Genomic DNA, 18,662 nt, shown 5'->3' on the forward strand with positions numbered 1-18,662 from the left:
ACACACACACATGTGCATGGATGGACATGGACAGATACACACACACACACATAGGTGCACATGCACTCATGCACACACACGCTCAATCTCAGACACAATCTCACACTCACAGTCATGCTCCCAGACACACAGATGCACACACACACATGCATAGACACGTGCAAACAGATGTGCAGACACACTCACAGGCACACGCACACGCACACTCATTCTCACACACTTTCACACACTCACACACACTCATTCATACACTCAATACTCTCACACTCACACTCACACTCACACTCAATACTCACGCTCACACTCTCACTCACCCCGCCCCTCCCTCTACAGTCCCGCATTCCCCCGCACGGGGGCGCCCTTCACTCGCTGCCGCCCCGCCCCTCGGCCCCGCCCCGCTCGGCCCCGCCCCGCCAGGCCCCGCCCTTTTGTCCCGCCCCTCGGCCCCGCCCTTTGGTCCCGCCCCTCGGCCCCGCCCGGCCCCGCCCCGCTCCGCCCGCCCGGCGGGCCCGGCGCGGGCGCTGCGTGCGGGCGGTGCGGGCGCTGCGCCCCGCTCCGCTCCCGCTCCCGCTCTCGGCTCCGCGCTCCCCGCTCCGCCGGGGTCCCCGGGGCCGCCGAGGCCGCGCCGCGCCCGGGACATGCGGCCGCCCCCGCCGGCGAGGAGGCGATGAGGCTCCGCAGCGGCACGGCGCTCACGCTGCTGCTCGGGTGCCTGTGCGCGCTGCTCTCGCTCTCCTGGTACGGCGCCTTCGGCGGGCACAAAGGTAAGAGGGGTCGGCCGCCTCCGCGGGGGCCCGGCCGCCGCCCCGCCGCCGGGGAGGGCGTGCGGGGACTCCGCGAGTCGGGCCCGGCCGGACCCCGGGGGTGCGTTGGGATCCAGAGCCGGTGAGCATCCTGCGGGACCCGGGGGATCCCGAAGGGCAGGATCCCGCCGGAGCCCCAGGGGTGTGGGCTCGGCGGGATTCTGTGCGCCCCCGGCCCCGCGGTGCCCCCTGGTCCCCGCGGGACCGTGACCTGCGGAACCCCTGGGGTGACTGCCCGTGCCCGGCCGGGCGGGGCGTACCGCAGCCGGGGCTCTCTGCTCGTCCCCCAGGCGCGCTGGGGCCGGGGGTGCCCGCGGAGGGTCGGGGGGCTGCGGGGTGATGGGCGGGCTGTTGTCCGGGTCGGGGTGCGCTTGTCTTGGCTTTGATGATGTGCTTCTTTGCACCCCCATGTTTATGGCCAAATCCTTCGTGGCCGGTGGGAGCCAGGTGGGTTAAATCTGCATGAAAGCAACTGGGGGGAGCTCTGAAACGCTGGGGCTTCTTTGGGCAGACTGGTGAGAGGAGGTCTGGGCATCTCTGCCTTCCCTTCATGTGTCCCTTGTGGCTCGATGCTGAGTCCAGTAACTTCAGCGGATGTGGGACAGGTGTGAGGGCTGTGGCTTCAGCGTACAAATATTGGTGCTGGCTTTGCACTGAGTAGGCAGGTGCAGAGCAAAGGCGCAGGGCCCTGTCCCGTCGAGGCTGTGGAGGAATCCTGTAGAGGTGTTGCAGAGATTCTTGCTGCTGGTTTTTCCTGACAACACAGTAGTTGGTTTTCTCCACCCAGTCTCTCACTCAAGCAGTGAACTGGACTTATTCTGGCCTGGAGGACAATTCTGACAGTTGCTTCTGAATTGTGTCTCTGTACTGCGTATGAGTGTGTAACCTCCTACGCCTGTAGTAGTTGATCAGCTCTTCCAGCTCCTGCACTTTTAGAGGTCATTAAAGGTATGTGGTCTGACCAACCAGGCCTTGACTCTCTCCTCCCACTTGCTATATAAGCATCTCTCCCTGCTACAGGTGAGAAACTGTTTTTGCTGAGCGTGAGCTGTGACTGGTGGATTTACAATCCTGTGGCACACTGTGCACCGTCACAAGGTGCAGCTTGCATGTAGTGCAAGGCCGGCATCAGGGCTGGGGCAGCTCTGGGGGAAGGTTTTCTGGCTCTGATGGGCAGCATGACATGAGCCCATCCAGCCTCTTCCCTGGCAGCAGGCCAGGAGTGCCTAGGATGTGCCATTTTGTCCTGGCAGCTGCGGGTGTCTGACAGGTGGCTGCTTGGACTCCTCAGCTTCATTCATCACTGAAGGCTCTCCTGTTGTGCTGCTCAGGTGGTTTAAATCCCACCAGAGCTGCCTCCTGCCGAGGTTTGTGTGATGGGTGTTTGCAATGCAGGCGTGCTGCCTTGGTACCGGTGGATTGGTTTGCTTCTGCTGGTGATAGTTTTAACTGGCCAAAATATTTGCATACCCAGGTGTTGCTGTTGTGTGTTGCTTTCAGACAGAAATGCTAGACTACAATAGTTGTGCAGGTGCCGAGGAATGCTCTGAGAACTGCCCTGTGGTTACCACCGAGCAGTGGCTTTGCTTGCAGCTTCCTCTCATAAATAAGGCAAAAGCAGCGTGCGGTGCTGTGTGGGCTCTGAGCAGCCCCCCCTGCTTTCAGAAGCAGGGTGGCCAGCCCCACTAGGCAGTCTGTGCTGTCTGGGCTGTGTTGTCCTTTGACACACTTTTATTTTTTAACAGGCAGCTTTTCCCCGTGGCTCATGCAAGTGCCAAAATAACAACCGTGGGTATCACTGCCCGGTCCTTGTGGGCAGGACCCTTCCCGGGATGCACGTTTTCCTCTGGCAGCAGCAGGCTGTCAGCTGCACAGGGCCACGGCTACAACAGGTCACAGCCAGCAGTGTCAGCACAGCGGGTTTCCAGCTATTATGGTCATTTACGTATCAGGCCGTTATCCAGTGCAGAGCTGGAGAAGACCTTGAGAGGTCATTCAGTCCATCGCCTGCCCTCCGCAGGATCGCTGATAACCAACCCCTTCCTGACAAATGTTTGTCATATTCCTTCTTAAAAACCTCTGATGACAAGGACTCCGAAGCTCCCTGGACAATCTGTTTGACATTTAGCAGCCCTCATATTAGGTTTTTCTTATGATTTGTACAGAAATGTCTTTTTCTTCAGTTTGGTTTCAGGTTTGGTCTTCTTTTTTTCCATTTGTTGGGAACAGGCGGCAAAGTTCCTTCTGTCCTTCTTTGCAGTGGGCCAGTAGATACTTGGAAGTTGCTACCATTTCCCTTACTAATATAGATTAAACCACACTGGTTCCTTTGATCACTTTTTTTTTAGGTCATGTATTCTTGGTGTGCAGTTGCTCTTGCTACTCTCTTCTGGACCATCATATTTGGTCAGGAGTGATGCTTAACCTGGGATAAAGGGCTGAAGCTGCTGCTGTATTTTTGCTCAGAAGACTAAGGGTTACTTCATATCTTTTATAAACAATGATCCTGTTTATACATCCCACTGTGTGTGCTTTTCACTTTTGCCATAGGTGACTCATGTTTGTTTTTTTTTTTAATCCCATCAGCCCTTCAACTATTCCTCTCCAGATGTTTTCCTGCTTGTGTTTGCCTGGTTAATTATTCTTACCAAGTTGCATTACCTCACGCTTGTCCCTGTTGAACTTACGTCCCTTTTTTTTTTTTTCCAGACCGCTTCTTCTAAATTATCGGGATTGTTCTGAATTCTGATCTTGTCCTCCTGCATGCTCGCAGTCCCTCCTAGCTTGGTGTAGCCTTCCAGGGCAATCAGCCTGTTCTCTGCCATCAGCCAAGTTGTGGATGAAAACACCAACTGGTGTGGGATCTGGGATGGGTTCCACTGGAAGGTGCTTCAGTAAAGCCCCCCGTCTGTGCTCAATGAGCAGTGCCCTGTTCACAGGGGATCTTCCCAGCAGTGGTGGCCCTACCTTCAGGCAGCTCAGCTCAGTCCCTGCATCCCTGGCTACCTTACGGGGATGTCCCATCAAACACTATCAGAAGAAATCTTTTTTTTTCCTTCTCCCCTTTCCTGCAAGAACTGACACCCTGTCACAGAAAGAAATATGAGAGGTTTGATGTGATTTGTTCTTAATGAACAGAGGTTATCTCTTGCTCAAGTTCTCCTTGTCTTCTAAGCACTTAAACTGAAGTTAAGCTGATGATTCTATGATTTCCTTCCTCCTTATTCCCATACTTGTATTTTTCAAAGATAGGCTTTGTGTTTGCCAGTCCTCTGTAACGTCAGTCACCCCCTGTGAGTGACTGGAGACAATTCCCAGTGCTCCTGAGTCACTGATGTCATTGAGTTCTGGGGAAGTCTGGCAAGGTGTCCGCATTGCCTCCAGTGGGGAATAATATGATATTAAAATGTAAGGCATTGCAGAGTCTGCTTGTCTTCCCACTCTGTGTTGGGAGGACAAAACAATTAATTGAAAGGAAATAAACCAGAGCAAACCATCTCTAGAGCTGCTTTTCTGAGACCAGCTCAGGGCTTGTTTACCTGCTAATGGTGTTCTGCTGTGCTGTGGTTATTAGAAAAGTTTTGACCTCATGGTCTGTAAAAACAGATGCTGCCTCTTTCCAATTATAAACGGGGTTTGAAATAGTCTGCTGGAGTGGGAAGAGAAGGGCAGCCTCAAATAGCACAGCCACTCACCCAGGCAGCCAGTGTCCAGCATCACGGGCTGTTCGGAGGTGGGCCGCGTGCTGTGCGTCACGGTGGTGGGTGTCTTGGCCAGCGTCTGATATTCTCTCTTTGCTGATTGCAGATTTCAATATGGTTTCACTTCTCAAAACTATGAACTGCCATGCAGAAAGTCTTTTGTAACCTGGTGGCAGGCGGTGGACGTGTAGGGCTGCTTATTGTGGAGGATCAGCCTTCGGGAAGGTGCAGGCGGGTTTGGGTGTTAATGTGCCCAATCTGGGGACTCCAGGGGACCCAGGACTTACTGAGGGATCAGTAAAACCAAGAAGGTTTCGTGACTTTAGGTAAGTCACAAGTACAGATGGGATGAAGGCAAACAATTTAACCTACCAGTTAAATTGTTGTGGTTTTTTAATTTCCAGTGGTGAAAACTGTTCAGTTCTCATCTATAATGTTTTTTTAATTTGACTGACTGACCAGCCATGTGCTGTTTATACAGCCCTTCTCTTTGTCCTTTGCAGCCTATGCCAGAGCCATAAATGCTGCAGGGTATTTGGGGTTTAAGTCTTGGGATTTGATTTTTAGTTGAACAAGAACTTTTAAATCTTGTGTTGACCCTTTAAGGAGTCTCCCAACGTGCTGTCCATTGGAAATGCTACACGTAGAGGTTGGCATGGTACCTGCTCAGTATGGCTGTGTAGCTCAGAGCAGGCTCTGTACTCATGTTGCCTGTGCAGGCTTCCCCTGGCAAGCTTTTTCTCTGTCAGCTTTTAATGATTTCTGGTTACCCACTGCCAGCCAGCTCCTGACTTCCAGGGGTTGTAAAACCCCAACTGCAGTCAACTCTGTACCTGTAGATTTGGCTGCAAGGTGGGATTGCTGTTTGCATGGTGGCTTTGCAGCCCGAAGATCGCTTGTGTCCGTGTGGTGTTTTGGTGGTTTGTGACTCTGTGCTCACCTTGTGGGAACTGTTTTTCCTGTGGATGTTGTGGAAGCGCTTCAGAACGGGCGTGCACAGCTCCTTGAAGGACTCACCACGTGCATCCTGGCTGGGTGTATTGGCTCAGGTCTGAGCACAGGGTTTCTGCCGTGGTTAGGGAGTGTGGTGAGGAGCAGGATGCTGGGTTTGGTGGCTGTGGGGCACTGCCTGCAGCGTGGACAGTGCTCTGCTGCGGCAGGGAAAGCTCAGGCAGCGTCTCCATAAGGAAACATCGCTCGTGCAGTGCCATGCACGGCAGGATGCTCGGCTCAGCAGGGGTGTCCTTTGTGGGAAGCAAACTTTGTCCTGGAGGGATGTTCCTCTGAGTGTGTTTACAAAGTCTTCTTCTATAGCGCATAAAAGCCGTGAACACTAATCCGCTCTGGAAGCAGCAGAGTCAGAGCTTGATGCCGCTAAGTACGAGCCGTGTCCTGCGGCATGTGGGGTTCCCGCTGCTTTTTCATTTCTGTTGCCTGCACCAGCTTGACGTTAGGTTTTTGTAGTTTCTTTGAGGTCTTGGGCACTGCCTGCAGCGAAATGGATATGAGTGAAAGCCCTGGTTTGAGCATGGCAACCCTTGCAAGTGTTTCCCAGGAGAGGTGCCAGCAGGAGACCCAGCGAGCGTTTTTGAGGGCTGAGAAGGTGCAGGCAAGGACCTGGCTAGGGAACCATGGAGTTTGGAAATCTGTCATTAAAATGTGTGGTGAATAAAAAGATGTGCAGGAGCATTTCTGAGAGACTTTTCATGGCCTGGCTGGTGCTCAGCAGACATTGTGTGAAATTGCAGCTGGAATGCAGCAGCATTTGCAAAGTTATTGCCCCCGTGACTTGAACAAATTCATCCTAAGAGTGAGGGGCACTGTGCAATCTGTTGATACTCATTTATCAAAATAAGTCGTTCATTGTCTGGAGTCACCTGTATGTCTGGTTTTTATTAATGTAGAGTTTTTAAAAGGCCTTTAAAGGGGGCTCTTGACCTGTATTGTGTGTGCAGTTGCTGTGTCCCATTGCTGCTCCCACTCTAAGAGCTGTGGTTGTGTGATGAAGTTACAAGGGCTCTCTCCTAACCTGTGTTCTTCAGCATAGGCTTGGGGTTGTGTCCTTGCTATGCTGTGTCCCTCCCAGTCTTGGAAAAGTCAGCTGGCTGGTTTCATGCCTCAGTTCCCATCTGCTCTCTGGGGACAGTGACATCTCTTGTCACAGGGGTTTGGAGGACACTGCCACACTTCTGTGACAGCAGGGTCTGTGTCAGCACATAGGAGAGGAGCAGTCAGGAGGTTAACACACACACACCCCCAATTACATCAAGTACTTCTCTTGGTTTACTTCTGCTGCAGAACAAAACTCATTTGTGATTCTCTTTGATTCATGTAAAACAAATCATTGATTTGTACTTATATCCTGAATGTTCATTGATTATTCACTTAGTGTTTAGTGTAAAGCACATCTATAGCTGGCTAGTTTAAGTGAAGCTGTCAGTCATCTCCAGAAAGCCTTGAAGCCTCTAAGTGCTGGAGAAATTGCTTTAGCAGTAGATGTTCAGGGCTGCTGCAGGTGGGTTTGGATTACCCATGGTTCTCCCGGCTCACAAAACCCAAAGGAGTGACCAAAGGACCAATTTTTCTCTTTGTGGTATAAAGAAACACAAACAAATATCCATACTGAGGTGCCATGCTCAGCACAGGCATCCACAGCCACCAGGACTTTGAAGGAAACCCCTGAGGCTGAGCCACCTACATAAAAATACTCGGAGATGATGCTTAATGTTCCAGGTGAAGGTTTTTCCATATCATTATTGTGCCAATTCTAATGTTCAAGTTTTCTTTTTCATGAGACAGAGATCAAGAGGTTGGGAGATTTGGTGGGTGAAGAGGGCTGCTGTGGTGGCAGAACTCACTGGGCAAATTAAAGGATTGTAGAAAGTATTAAAATAATCAAAGAGCTTCAGTGGAGGCAGGCAGGTTAGCATTGTTATGAGGAGAGGCTTTTCAGGGAGGACTGATCAAGTATCTGCTTAGCAGCTTCCTGATACAGGCAGAGGATTATGTCTTTGATGGAGGGAAGAAAAATTTTTCTGCCTTTTCCGTCTGAATTGCAGCATAGGGGGCTTTTTATTCAGCAGTGCCCTTCTTGGGTTTATTTTTGAGCTTATGTCAGGCTTCTCTTGCAAAGCAGGAAAGTCTGGGAGTGGCAGATTCCTGTATTAAATAATCTCTTTCTGCATTAATTGTGTCACTGACCAATTCCCCTTCTGTTTTTGTCTCGGTGTCAAGTCACATTTGAGTCTCCAGGATCAGTGCATTAGCATGGATGCATCTCTGATGCACAGAGAAGGGCTCTGTAACTCTGTCTTCTCTCCTGCCTGCCCCTGCCTTGCCAGTATTTAAATATTCCATCCCTCCTGTGCTACGTGCAGGATAAATGCTTACCTAAAGGTTAATCTGTATTTTGAAGTGACTAGACAAGCACACGAAAATGTCTTGTGCAAGATATTTTAATTTCTGCTTGTATTAAAGTGGACGGCAGTAGTGTTCAAATGTAAAGCATTAGGCTTTAAAGAAGCTTCTGGGCAAAAATTAATCTCCACCTGTCTTTTATGTTCATGATGAGTTTTGTTGCGTTGCAGTGTCCATTTACTTGTGGCTATAATTGTCACTCTGGTGGTTTAGGAGCTGTTGGTAGTGGGATGGATGCTGAGCTGTAGGAAGAGCAAGGTGTTGGCTTATGTCAGTGCTGCTGACATGCCTGCATCAGTGCCTGGTCCTTACCTGCTCATCAATGAGTTCTTAGACCGTCCTGATCACGTTTTCAAGTCTGCCTTAGAGCATTTAGGTTTTTCTTCTCTCCTGTGATGCCAAGAGCTTTCTGGAAGGTTCATCCTGGAGATCCTTTTTGTCCTTCACTGCTTGTATTTACGTGGCAGTAGGTTCTCTGCCTATCGTCAGTGTTCTGAGGAATGTCATGGCTTAGGGAGGAGGACTGTGGTACCAAAAGGTTATGTAGCCTTTAGAAGCTCTTGTAAATAATCAAAGAAATGCTTCCAGTCCTGAGAAATCATCTCCTTAAAGATCTTTGTATATATATTTTGTACAGTGAAAACATGTGGTGGCTGGGTTAAACTGTAGTTGTGAGGCCAGCCCTGCCAGTACCAAGAACTTCACACAGAAGCTGGAGAAGATTTCTGAGGGAGAACTAAATTTCTTTATTCCTCCCCAAAACACCAGACAGTCAGGGGAGCAGAGGTGCTGTGCAGTGTCCCCAGGGTGTGTCCCCACGTGTAAAACAAGAGCAGTGTCTGTCTGTGTCTTTTGCCGAGTGAATGGATGGATCTGGTGGTGGTTGAGCTCTCTCAGACTCAACCACAGACAAGTACCTGTCAGATGAATTATTCAGTTAATGCTGGCAGAAGTGTTGGGGTGGTCTCTCCTCTCTCTCTGTGCCCAGACTGTGAGCTTTTATTTGATCTTGCCTTTGACGTTTTAACTATTCCTTTTTCATGCCATCTCTGATTGCGCTCTCTGGAGCTGGCTTTGATATATTTTCTCTTTGTCTTCTGTTTCCTCCCTTTCTTCTTCCTTTGATGTTGTAGAAAATGACCAGGATGGAGATCTTCCCATGTCTTACCTCTCTTAATCCTGAGTTCAAGTTATCCACTTTTTGAAGAGCTTTACCAGATACTTACCTAATAGCGTGGCTTCGTTATTAGCAAGCAATGATTTTGGGTAGAAGCTGGTTTAGGCTACCTGGGGAGGAGATCGTGCTGGTCCTTGCACCGAGTTTCAGGGGTTGTTCTGAGTCCATCAGGGTCCCTGGAGTGATGGTGGGGCCAGGCACAGCCCGCAGGACAAACCGCCGTGAAGATGTGCCGTGGGTGGCTGGTGCTGATGGGCAGCACGAGCTCATCCTGCACTTCACATACAGAGGTTCAACTAAAGTGAAGGAAAAGCAATTGTGTTTAAAAGGAGATTAATTTGCTAACTTTGAGGAGTGAGAAGTATTTAAGAAAAAAAAACTGGAAATGCAAATTCTGGCTTGTAATTTGATGGCTGAAATTCTCCACTTTGTCATGCCAGTGAATCCACATGAAATGTGTATTTTCCCTGAGCTAAAGAGCTGACCTGGGTGGGGGAGGTAAGTACTCAGAGTGGTGGATGAGCATAATTAGGACATGGATTGTGGGTTGGCTCTCTATAGATCAGTTTCTGTTTCGTTAATGTCTGGTTCCACCCAGTCTGTCTGTTTTATTGGATTAATTTATTACTTTCTGAAAGTGCCTCTCCAGTGAGCTAAAATATCTATTTACTGGAAGTATTTGGTTACCATGAAAAAGTGTATTTGGCATGTGTTTGGCAAATATTAAGTACTTTCTTCTGTTTCTTTTGCAATTTAATCTTCTATTTATCTTGGGTATTGATTGCTGAAGGCCTTGGTAATTATTTGCTGATTTTGAAAACAATGATTTTAGAGGCTCAAATTACTTTTGTAATATTAATCATTACCTTGGTGTGCTTGCTTTAAAGGATGGCGTGCCTCTGACAGCTCCAGGGTGGACATTTACTGTCTGAAACAATGCCGCCATCTCAAAATAACAAAATCATTACTGGTGTTTTGTTCCCAAAACTAAGCAGATACTTGCAGGGATCCAAACCTGGCAGTTGCAGTCAGCTCACGAATTTGCTGTTCCTCTTGATGGGAGGAGCGGCTGGTCTCTGAAGTCAAATAAAAATATGGTTGTATTCAGTTTCCAAATTAATTTCATGGTGTGCTGGTCCCAGCTCTGGCACAGGGCTGGTGGGGCGAGGGTTGGCCCCGCTCTGGTGGCAGTGGAGCTCTGCCATGGGGGAGAGAAGCCACACTCCAAAGGGTCTCACACTTGCAAGTGAATGCAGTGCCATACAGAGGCACATCTTGCTTTGGGGGAAGGTGAGAAATTGAAAAGTCTCTGCTGGGAGCTGAGTAATTGGCACCTGCTATTATTGTGTCCCTCCTCCCCCTTTTAATAACTTGTTTATAGAGATACCTCTCCTACAGATCTCATTACACAGCCGTAAAGCACGATTCTTTAAAAAATACATGCACTCCTGTTCATGTCGGGTCTGAATACCTGCCTCCTTCCCGTTCCTTAAGGAGAAGGGACAGTTGTGGTATCCAGGCATCTTTTCTCACTGCTGGCCAGAGTCACGGCTGCCCAAGAGGAGATGAGCTGTGTCCTTGCCATACCTGGATGGAGATGTAATTCTTCCAGTAATACAAAACCTGGCAGGCAGTTAGAGTGCCTGGGAGGGGAATTTTGTCTTCTTGTTATTTTAGGCCTTGAAGCAAGGGGTTGTGTTGGCTGTTTGAGTGACGCTGGCCTGATCTCCTCCGGAGCTTGCACAGTGACATACATTGCTAGAGAGCACGAGGTGGCGTTTGCCATACGCCCCTGGGATCTCCAGGGCAGTGAATCCCACTTCCTGCTCTTGCATCAAGTCACACGTTTAATTGGTTTTAACAGTTTGATCCTTGCTCTTTTAGTAGTGGATCGTGGTGCAAAAGGAAGCTGGGAGCGTTTTTGGATCCTGTCCTGGGTAATTTGATGAGTAAGTGTTGCTGAGCTTCATCTCTCTGCAGGTGTAGTGATGCATCTCCTGCAGGGGATGCAGTGGGAAGAGCGTCTCCTCCTCCTCCTCCCAAACATATGTGTGAGGAAGGAAGAGAGGGCAAAATCATGTCCATGACAATTATTTTCTGTTTCTTTTCCACACCTTATAGAACAAGAATGATAAAGGGAGCTTCAGAAAAGAGGGCATTCCAGCAAGCCCTGGCAGGGATGTAATCTCTTTTCTTCATACTGAGGTATAAAGATAATTCCAATCGGGATTGAAACAGTGGATGGCAAATAATTCTTGAACAATCCGCTTATGGTGTTCCAGGATGCGAATGAAAACCACTAATGGGATAAAGAAGGATCTAGATAATTATCTCGATGCATTAAATCCCATCCTTTCAGGAGAATAGTCTTGTGTGGACACCAATTTCATGTGTATCAAATCAGCTAAAGCTGACTAGACATTTTCTGAAGCTGGCTGATTCCAACACAGCCATCCTCCCTTGGTGATCATCTATCTTTTATCTACCTGGTTGGTCATAATAGATCTAATTTCTGGTCTCTGCTGCCCTGTTTCCTTTTTTCCCCCCCTCCCCACATCAGATTAAAGCTATGACACACATTCTCTCCAGGACAGATTTGAAACCTCCTTCATCTTTTTCTCCTTTCATTTGGTCTGCTGTTTTCAGAGGCTTCCTGGAGTTTTTCCCCCATTTTACATCTGGCAGTGCTGTTGTTTTAAGTCTGACAGAAGAGCTGCATGTAACATTTAGGTGTGCAAGATATTTTCTAAATTGATCCATTTTTTTTCCCCCATCAAGAGCTCTGCCTTGCAGTGTGGGGGACGGCGCTGTGCTGCAAAACAAATCCAGTTGTACAGTCAGCTAATGAGGCTCTTGTTGTAGGCTCTTTGTGTTTGAATCTAATGGACACCCCATGGATGGAATGGAGGATGGCAGAAAGAGAAAGGAACAGTTTCGTAGTGACTGAGACCGTGGCATTTGGATGGGGTTGGCTCAGTTAACAGCGTTCAGAGCTTTGCGTTACGGAAACTCTGTTCTCTGCGACCCCATGGTCAGAGGAAAGGGTGACACAAACACGCCTCTAAGAATGTGGGTGACAGAAAAACACCTCTAGGAAGTGGCTAGTTCTTCATTATCCCCCAGCAGCTCAGGCAGCTGCATTTTCCAGCTGTCAGAGAGCCATTTCTCTCCAGCCTCACATCACGTGTTCCCCAAGTGAACTGAGGCGTGTCTGAGCTGGCCACAGCCTTTTTTGGTGAGCCAGGCTGTGTGTGCCCCAGTGGGAGCAATCTGGAGACTCTCCACTGAAGACTTCTGCCCACGAGCTGTCCTCCAGCTGGAAGAGGAGGATTGGCAGCTGGCACCATTCCTTTGCACTCCTGAGGACACATGCTGTTCATGGCTCTTTTGTCAGGGAAGGAGTCCCATCATTCGTTTGGAGAGTGCCCAAATGCAGCTTCTCAGTTGCAGACCCTCTGAAACCACAAGATTCCCTTTACTTTCCCTTCCCATCTTTACTTGCTGGCACGGCAGCCTTGTTAAGGCTCAGCTGTCTTTAGAAGTACAGAAAGACTTCCTTGTTCTTAGAAGTCAAAGAGAAAATTCTGTCCTGTCCTAGGTGGACTCGGGTTTCCAGTCTCCCTCACGTGGCAGAGAGAGGCTACAAGGGCCAGTTTTGTGCTGAAATCCAAGGGGTGGGTGCGTCTCTTTTTGCTGTGAGCTCTAAGTTGCTCTTGACACCAGAATTGCTGTTCACAGGACTGTGAGCTGTCACTTGCCTGTCCCAGCTGGAGGATGTCCTTAGAGACATGTGAAGCTCAGCCTTTTCATACCAGGCTTGGATTTGGGACAGGTAGGCTGCACAAAGGTGTGATGTGCAGCTGGGCACACCCCAATAAGGCGCTTGCCAAGCAGGGCTGTGTGTAGAGAAACAGATACGTGGGATCCTTGCAACCTCTGGAAGGATCTTTAGGAGATGAGTCATGTTTAAAAAAAGTGGTCATTTTTTGTTTCGGTGACATGCTTCTTGAACAGCAACTCTTAAATTGGAATGCTCACACGGAAAAGTCGGTATCAAGGTTTCTTCACCTTCTGGTCACAGTTGTGTGCCCTGTGGCTCTAGGATGTGCCCTGTGGCTCTAGGAGCAGGGCTGAACTTTAACAGTGATGCCTGGTACAGGCTTTTGCCTAAAAATACTGACATTCTGCAAGAGGAGTCTGGCAGGGTCTGACAGCTGACTCCTTAAAATCAATTGATTGCTGTTTAAAATAAGATATCCATCCTACGCACTCGTGACTTGCACAGAGATCTTGATGGGCATTTTCACCCGCGTCTTGGTATCACTGCACACCCTTCAGATGAACCACTCATTAAGAAATCTCATTACTTGCTCTGTTAAAGGTGTCTGGTTAGCTGAGTTGCTAATTGAAGTGTCCTTTCTTCAACCCAGTGTTGTGATGGAGCAGTTCCTGGAGCTGTTATGCCAAATATTACCTCCACAGAGCATTATAAATGATCTCCTGCCATCTCCTGCTTGGGTGAGCGCTATCCAGAGAGAAACTGTGTTTTTTTCCAGATGTCTGCACAGCTCTCAAGTGACTTGCACAATGCACACACACAGAAAGGCAGATATTTCATGTCTCTTTGGAAATCTGTCAAGACAGTGGCAGATCGCTTAGCCTGGGTTGTCCTGTCTCTTCCTAACTTCTAAAATGCAGGTCAAGGAGTATTGCTGTAATAGTTAAAGGTCAGGCAGAATTACAACTTTTAGCCCTTTGTAGCAGCTGTGCCCATCAAAGGAGGTGTTTCACTCCTGGGATTGAAACTTTCGGCGCTTGTCTGTTGTCCCAGAGTGCTGGTTAGTTGTTATGCAAGCCTGCAAACCAAGGGTGGGCATTTCTGCAGGTACCCTTGATGGTGACATGTGCTCAGAGGCCCCAGCTGAAACCAGGATCCTCTCTAGTGCACCTTGAATGTTCTGGGTGTACTGGGAACCCTCCCAGAGCTTCACCATGAGAAGTTGGGCCAGGGGGAGTAGGTCCCTGTGGGTGAGGTGGGTGTCAGTGGCAGAATTTGAAATCCACATTGACTCATCAGCATTTTTTGGTTACCAAGGTCACTGCAGTGCTGGGACGTGCACGGGGGTGATTTGCATCAGACTTCAGGATTTCATGGAGAGGAGGAAAGGGAAGATGTTGACAAGAGAGAGCGTGTAGGTGGACAGAATTCAGATCACTGCCAGCCAGTGCAGAAAAGGTCAAGAAATTCTTTAGAGTGCTGGTGTGTGGTGTAGCACACTGGCAAGAAGGTGTGGGTTTTGTACACGCACCCAAGTTTAGTTTGGCTTCCAGGAGAAGTCCTTATCTCTTCTCCTGCTGCTGGCTTCTTTGGAGTTGCCCTCCTTCCCTCTGCTCTGCCTACATTTCTTGCTGTGATTTCAATTATTTATACCATTTCTCTTCCCCTTAAACTGCTCCACTGCCTGTGCACTATGGAAGCAGCTGTCGCTTCCCAAGCCTGTTCCGCTGATGTGTGAAGAGCTGATCCCTGTGCACACAACTCGTTAAGAGCATTTCAGGGCCCTTCAGTGTGGGCAACTGTGCGGACATAAAATTGCAATTGGATCTTACCTTACAGAAGATTTTAAGTGCGGCTGGTGAAGGAGTGATCTACTTATTAACGTCAAATAGCAGGAGAGAGCTGCTCAGGGTAACAAGGGGAGAGGAGGAAGAGTTTTGCAGAGGAGTATGTCCCCTTCTTCTGATGAAAATTCAGCAGCTTAAAACTAGAGGTTATTCTTCTCTTGGTTCCACCAGTGTGCATTCAGCAGAACATCATTGAAATAATTTAATTTCTTTTTGACACAGCCTGATGTCACAGAGGTGACAGGGAGGCGCAGCCTCACCTGGCTGGTCTGGATCCAGAGCTGAGGCTGAGAGAGGCAAATTCAGCCATTCAATTTAGCCCTCCCTCACTTTTACCTCTGCAGCCTTAAGCTTGGAGAATGAGCAGAAAATGTTTAAATCCCTTTCTTCATTGCTGCCATGTTTAAACTGAATTAACTCTCTTCCAAAGGCAGCCTGTGCTGTAGAAAACATCTGCCACGGTCCAAATTATGTTTTAAGGTCAGAATTAAAATGTATGTAACTGTTGAGCAGTGAGTAATGAATACTCAAATCCTGCTCTTTGCCAGCTGTTGTTTTGCAAGGTGTGATTTGTATACATCCCTTGTACCTGTGCAGGTACATGAATGTGTTGTTAGAATAGGAACCAGCGCAATGTGTCACAGGAAAGAATGGCTATAAGTTGAAGTAGCTTCCTAGAAATTTAAATAATATTTTATTCTAGCTTACATTTATTCATTTGACTTCTACAGATGTAGCTTCTGGAGTGTAATTGATGTGAGGATGCAACTGTCTTCACGGCACATCTGTGTCAGGGGCAATATTTATGTGCAGTGGCTGCTCCATGAAATATTTGTTCTCTCCTCTTGGCTCCTCCATCCAGTAAGTAGACATGAGCTCTCAGGGAAAGTACAATCAATTTTTAGAGCTGTTCTAGATATAGTCCTTAAAGAATTTTTCGATTGTGTTAACTGAAGGGAGCTTTTGAAAAGATAGAACAAGTCTCAAGTACAGGATGGCCAGGGAGAGGCTGGTGCCCTACTGTATGTGCTGGGCTTTCAGTCTGCTGATGAAGAAAGACTAAAAGCTCCCACTTCAGGGTATTGTCTGTGGACTGAGACTCTTGGGGTGTGTTTGAGTGCACTGGCTTCCTTCTGGCTTCCTTTGGGTAGAGACTATTCAAGTTTGAAAAAATTGCTCAAGTTCCTTAAATTGTGTCCTGTCTTTCAGTGGGAATTGCAGAGATAATTGCGAAGTAGACTGAGGAGAGACTGACAAAAAGGAATGAGGCAGAAGTTTGGGCAGGGCTCTGTGTGCTAAAGTCATACTCCTGGTGCACAGTGCCCAACGATGGTACCACGTGTGTTTCAGAGGTTGTTTACGTGGTACTGCCAGATTCCCAGTGGATGAATGGATGCCTCTGTTCAGAGTGAGGGCTCCTGAGGCCCCACAGCAGTAGGGTGAGGGTGGAGTAGGTGAGAGCAGGAGTCACCCGGCTCTCAGACAAGGAATTGGATTGATGAAAGGCAAAGCCCTCTACCAGGCTGGCTGGGTGTCATTCAGCCCATTTCACAGGTGGGAAATCAGGGTACAGGAGAGGTTCCCAACCTGCCGGGTGCACAGATCCCTTTGGAAGCTCCCTCTGAGCATCCCTCCTGCAGCCCCTCAAACACAAAAGCCATATCTGCAGAAGGATGGATTTGCATTTCTCTGCTGGCATATTTGTTACTGGAGAAATGGCATTTATTGGGTTTTTCCGGGAGATCTACGCTTGTTCTGGGCTGGGAAATCTGTGGGACTCAGGGCAGGAACTGAGGTGTGCCAGGAGAATAGACAGAGCATCCTCTCTGCAGCATCTCACCCTGCTCAGCCCTATGTTCTTCAGCAAGGCTCCAGTGCCAGACAAAATGCATGAGTGGGGAAGCAAAGCTGCTGGAGGAGAGCAGCAGTTGGCCATTAGTGTGCTCAGAGGTTGGGTGGATTGATTGTGCTGCCGTGGAAACCCAGGGCCAGGGGACAGGGGTGGAAGGTCACACCACAGGCTGCTGTCAGCACAGAAGAATGAGGGAGATTTTTATGTTTTGTGGCGCCTCTTTTCCTACTTTGGAAAAAGCTTTTGTTTTATGTGTCTGTGTAAATGCTTTATAACATGAGTGCTCTGAGTACTTTGAGTAATTGCTCAAAAATTGATGGTGAATTTTGACCATGTACAAACAGTGCCTTCAGGTTCCAAGGATTCTTCTCTTAGATTGTGATGCATTTTTTTTACTGCATTTAATTGAGTTATTTTATATAAATTCTGAGTGCTGGCAGGCTTACAGTAACTGAGGACTTTTTTAAGCTCTTTTTTTTTTCTGAGAGATTAAAACAATGTCCTTCTTCCCAACAGCTTTCAAACTCTTAGTCTCACTTCAGCCCAGTTAGGCCATGGTATGGAAACTCCAGAGGTGATCTGAAGTCCTCTGGGTATTTTGAAGGTAGCCAGGACGGCAGAAAGGAGATCTCTTGATGGCTCTGCCAGGCGTGGGTGAGTCTGTAAGAGTGTTATCTTCATAGCCCAAGCCATAAGAAGTTCTTTAATCAAAGCTTTTGGTTGAGTACAGGATGCCCAGATGTTGGGTTCCCCCCAGGTGTGGGGTGTGTTGGGGTGGCTGTAGCCAGCAGCATTCTCTGTGCCTGGTCAGCAGCCTGTCCCACATAAAGCCCTGACAATGCAGAAAATAAACAAGACCAAGTTTTTTGTGCTTTCTCACTCTTCTAGCAAGTGTTAGAAGTAACCACAGCAAGAAAATATTGGGGGGGGGGGGGGGGGTGTGTAGCGTTAATGGGCCCATCCATTTCAGTATTCCTGCCTATGGCCAGAGCCTCATTCTCTAATTTTTGTTGCTCTGGCTGCTTTGTTTTTCCTTCATTGCAATCAAGATAATGCAGTACAATAGTGCACCAAGAATTCCAGCTATTCAATTACCTTTCAGAAGTTGACTTAATTGCCTCTTTAAGTGATAGCTCTCTATTGTGTGCAATCAGCACCACTCAAGGAGGGAGCAGGAAGAGAAGGACTTTGTTTCTAATCAATAATCAGAGGTCTTTGAAATAATGCTGCGTGCAATTTGTATCACTGGTTGAATTACACTGAAGATGATCATCTGCACCTTCCTGGAGGAGCACGGCTCTAGCAGAGTAATAAAGCTTTGCTATCCACAAACATGGACTATTTTCCACTGTGTTTCAAGTTAATCCAGTATTGAACTTTTATTTCCCCTCCAAGTATTAAAGAAAACCAAAACCAAAACCAAACTGCTGCAGAGCCTGGCACAGATGGTTTGGGAAAGTCTAATCTGGAATGACTAATCATTTGGTTTGCACCTCATAAAGTATGCAATTGAATGTGACACCTGATGATAAATAATTCAAAGTTGAGATGCAAGGCAAGGGGAGATTATAGAAGGAATAAATATATGTAAAAGTAACTTAAGAAAAATAAGCAATCTCAAGAGCTCAAGCTCCTCTTCCAAGCTACAGTCCATGGAAACAGCTGCTTCTTGGTGCAGGTTTGCTTCCAGTGCTTGAATCCAGGGGACTTTAGGCCAGCAGGATTTCCAGTTTGTAGTCAGAGTTTGGCCAAAACTACAAATCTAAGGAGCTGCCGCCCTTGCACAGCTCTGTTGCACTTCAGGTCATCGCTGATACTGGTTTAGGCAGTAGGAAAGCTTTGCCGAGCGGACCAGATTGCTTTTATATATATGTTTTTTGGTTTACTTTTCCTAGTTATTGGGTTAAAAGTGATTGTCTGCTTTGTAGTTTCTTTAAAGCTAAAATTACTAGTCATAATTAACTATTTAGTCATAAAAATATTTGGAATCCAGAAAGATCTTCTTGAGATTGCAGGAGGCACAAGCCTGGAAGTCATGTTCAGACCCCTGGTGCTGCCACTGCCTGGGTTTATTCCAGCTCCCATTC

The 18,662-nt window shown here is 48.1% G+C and overlaps 1 protein-coding gene across 1 annotated transcript in view; it reads left to right on the forward strand.

Annotated features, from left to right (window-relative positions):
- The first annotated feature begins 632 nt into the window (after nucleotides 1–632).
- MGAT4B (alpha-1,3-mannosyl-glycoprotein 4-beta-N-acetylglucosaminyltransferase B) overlaps nucleotides 633–18,662 on the forward strand; it is a 50,998-nt gene continuing 32,968 nt past the window's right edge. The window contains exon 1 of the mRNA XM_040078314.2: nucleotides 633–764. Coding sequence (XP_039934248.1) covers nucleotides 668–764 — 97 coding nt within the window. The 5' untranslated portion in view covers nucleotides 633–667. The remainder of the gene's footprint in view (nucleotides 765–18,662) is intronic.

Source organism: Hirundo rustica, chromosome 14 (assembly GCF_015227805.2).
Source record: "Hirundo rustica isolate bHirRus1 chromosome 14, bHirRus1.pri.v3, whole genome shotgun sequence".
Lineage (NCBI taxonomy): Eukaryota > Metazoa > Chordata > Aves > Passeriformes > Hirundinidae > Hirundo > Hirundo rustica.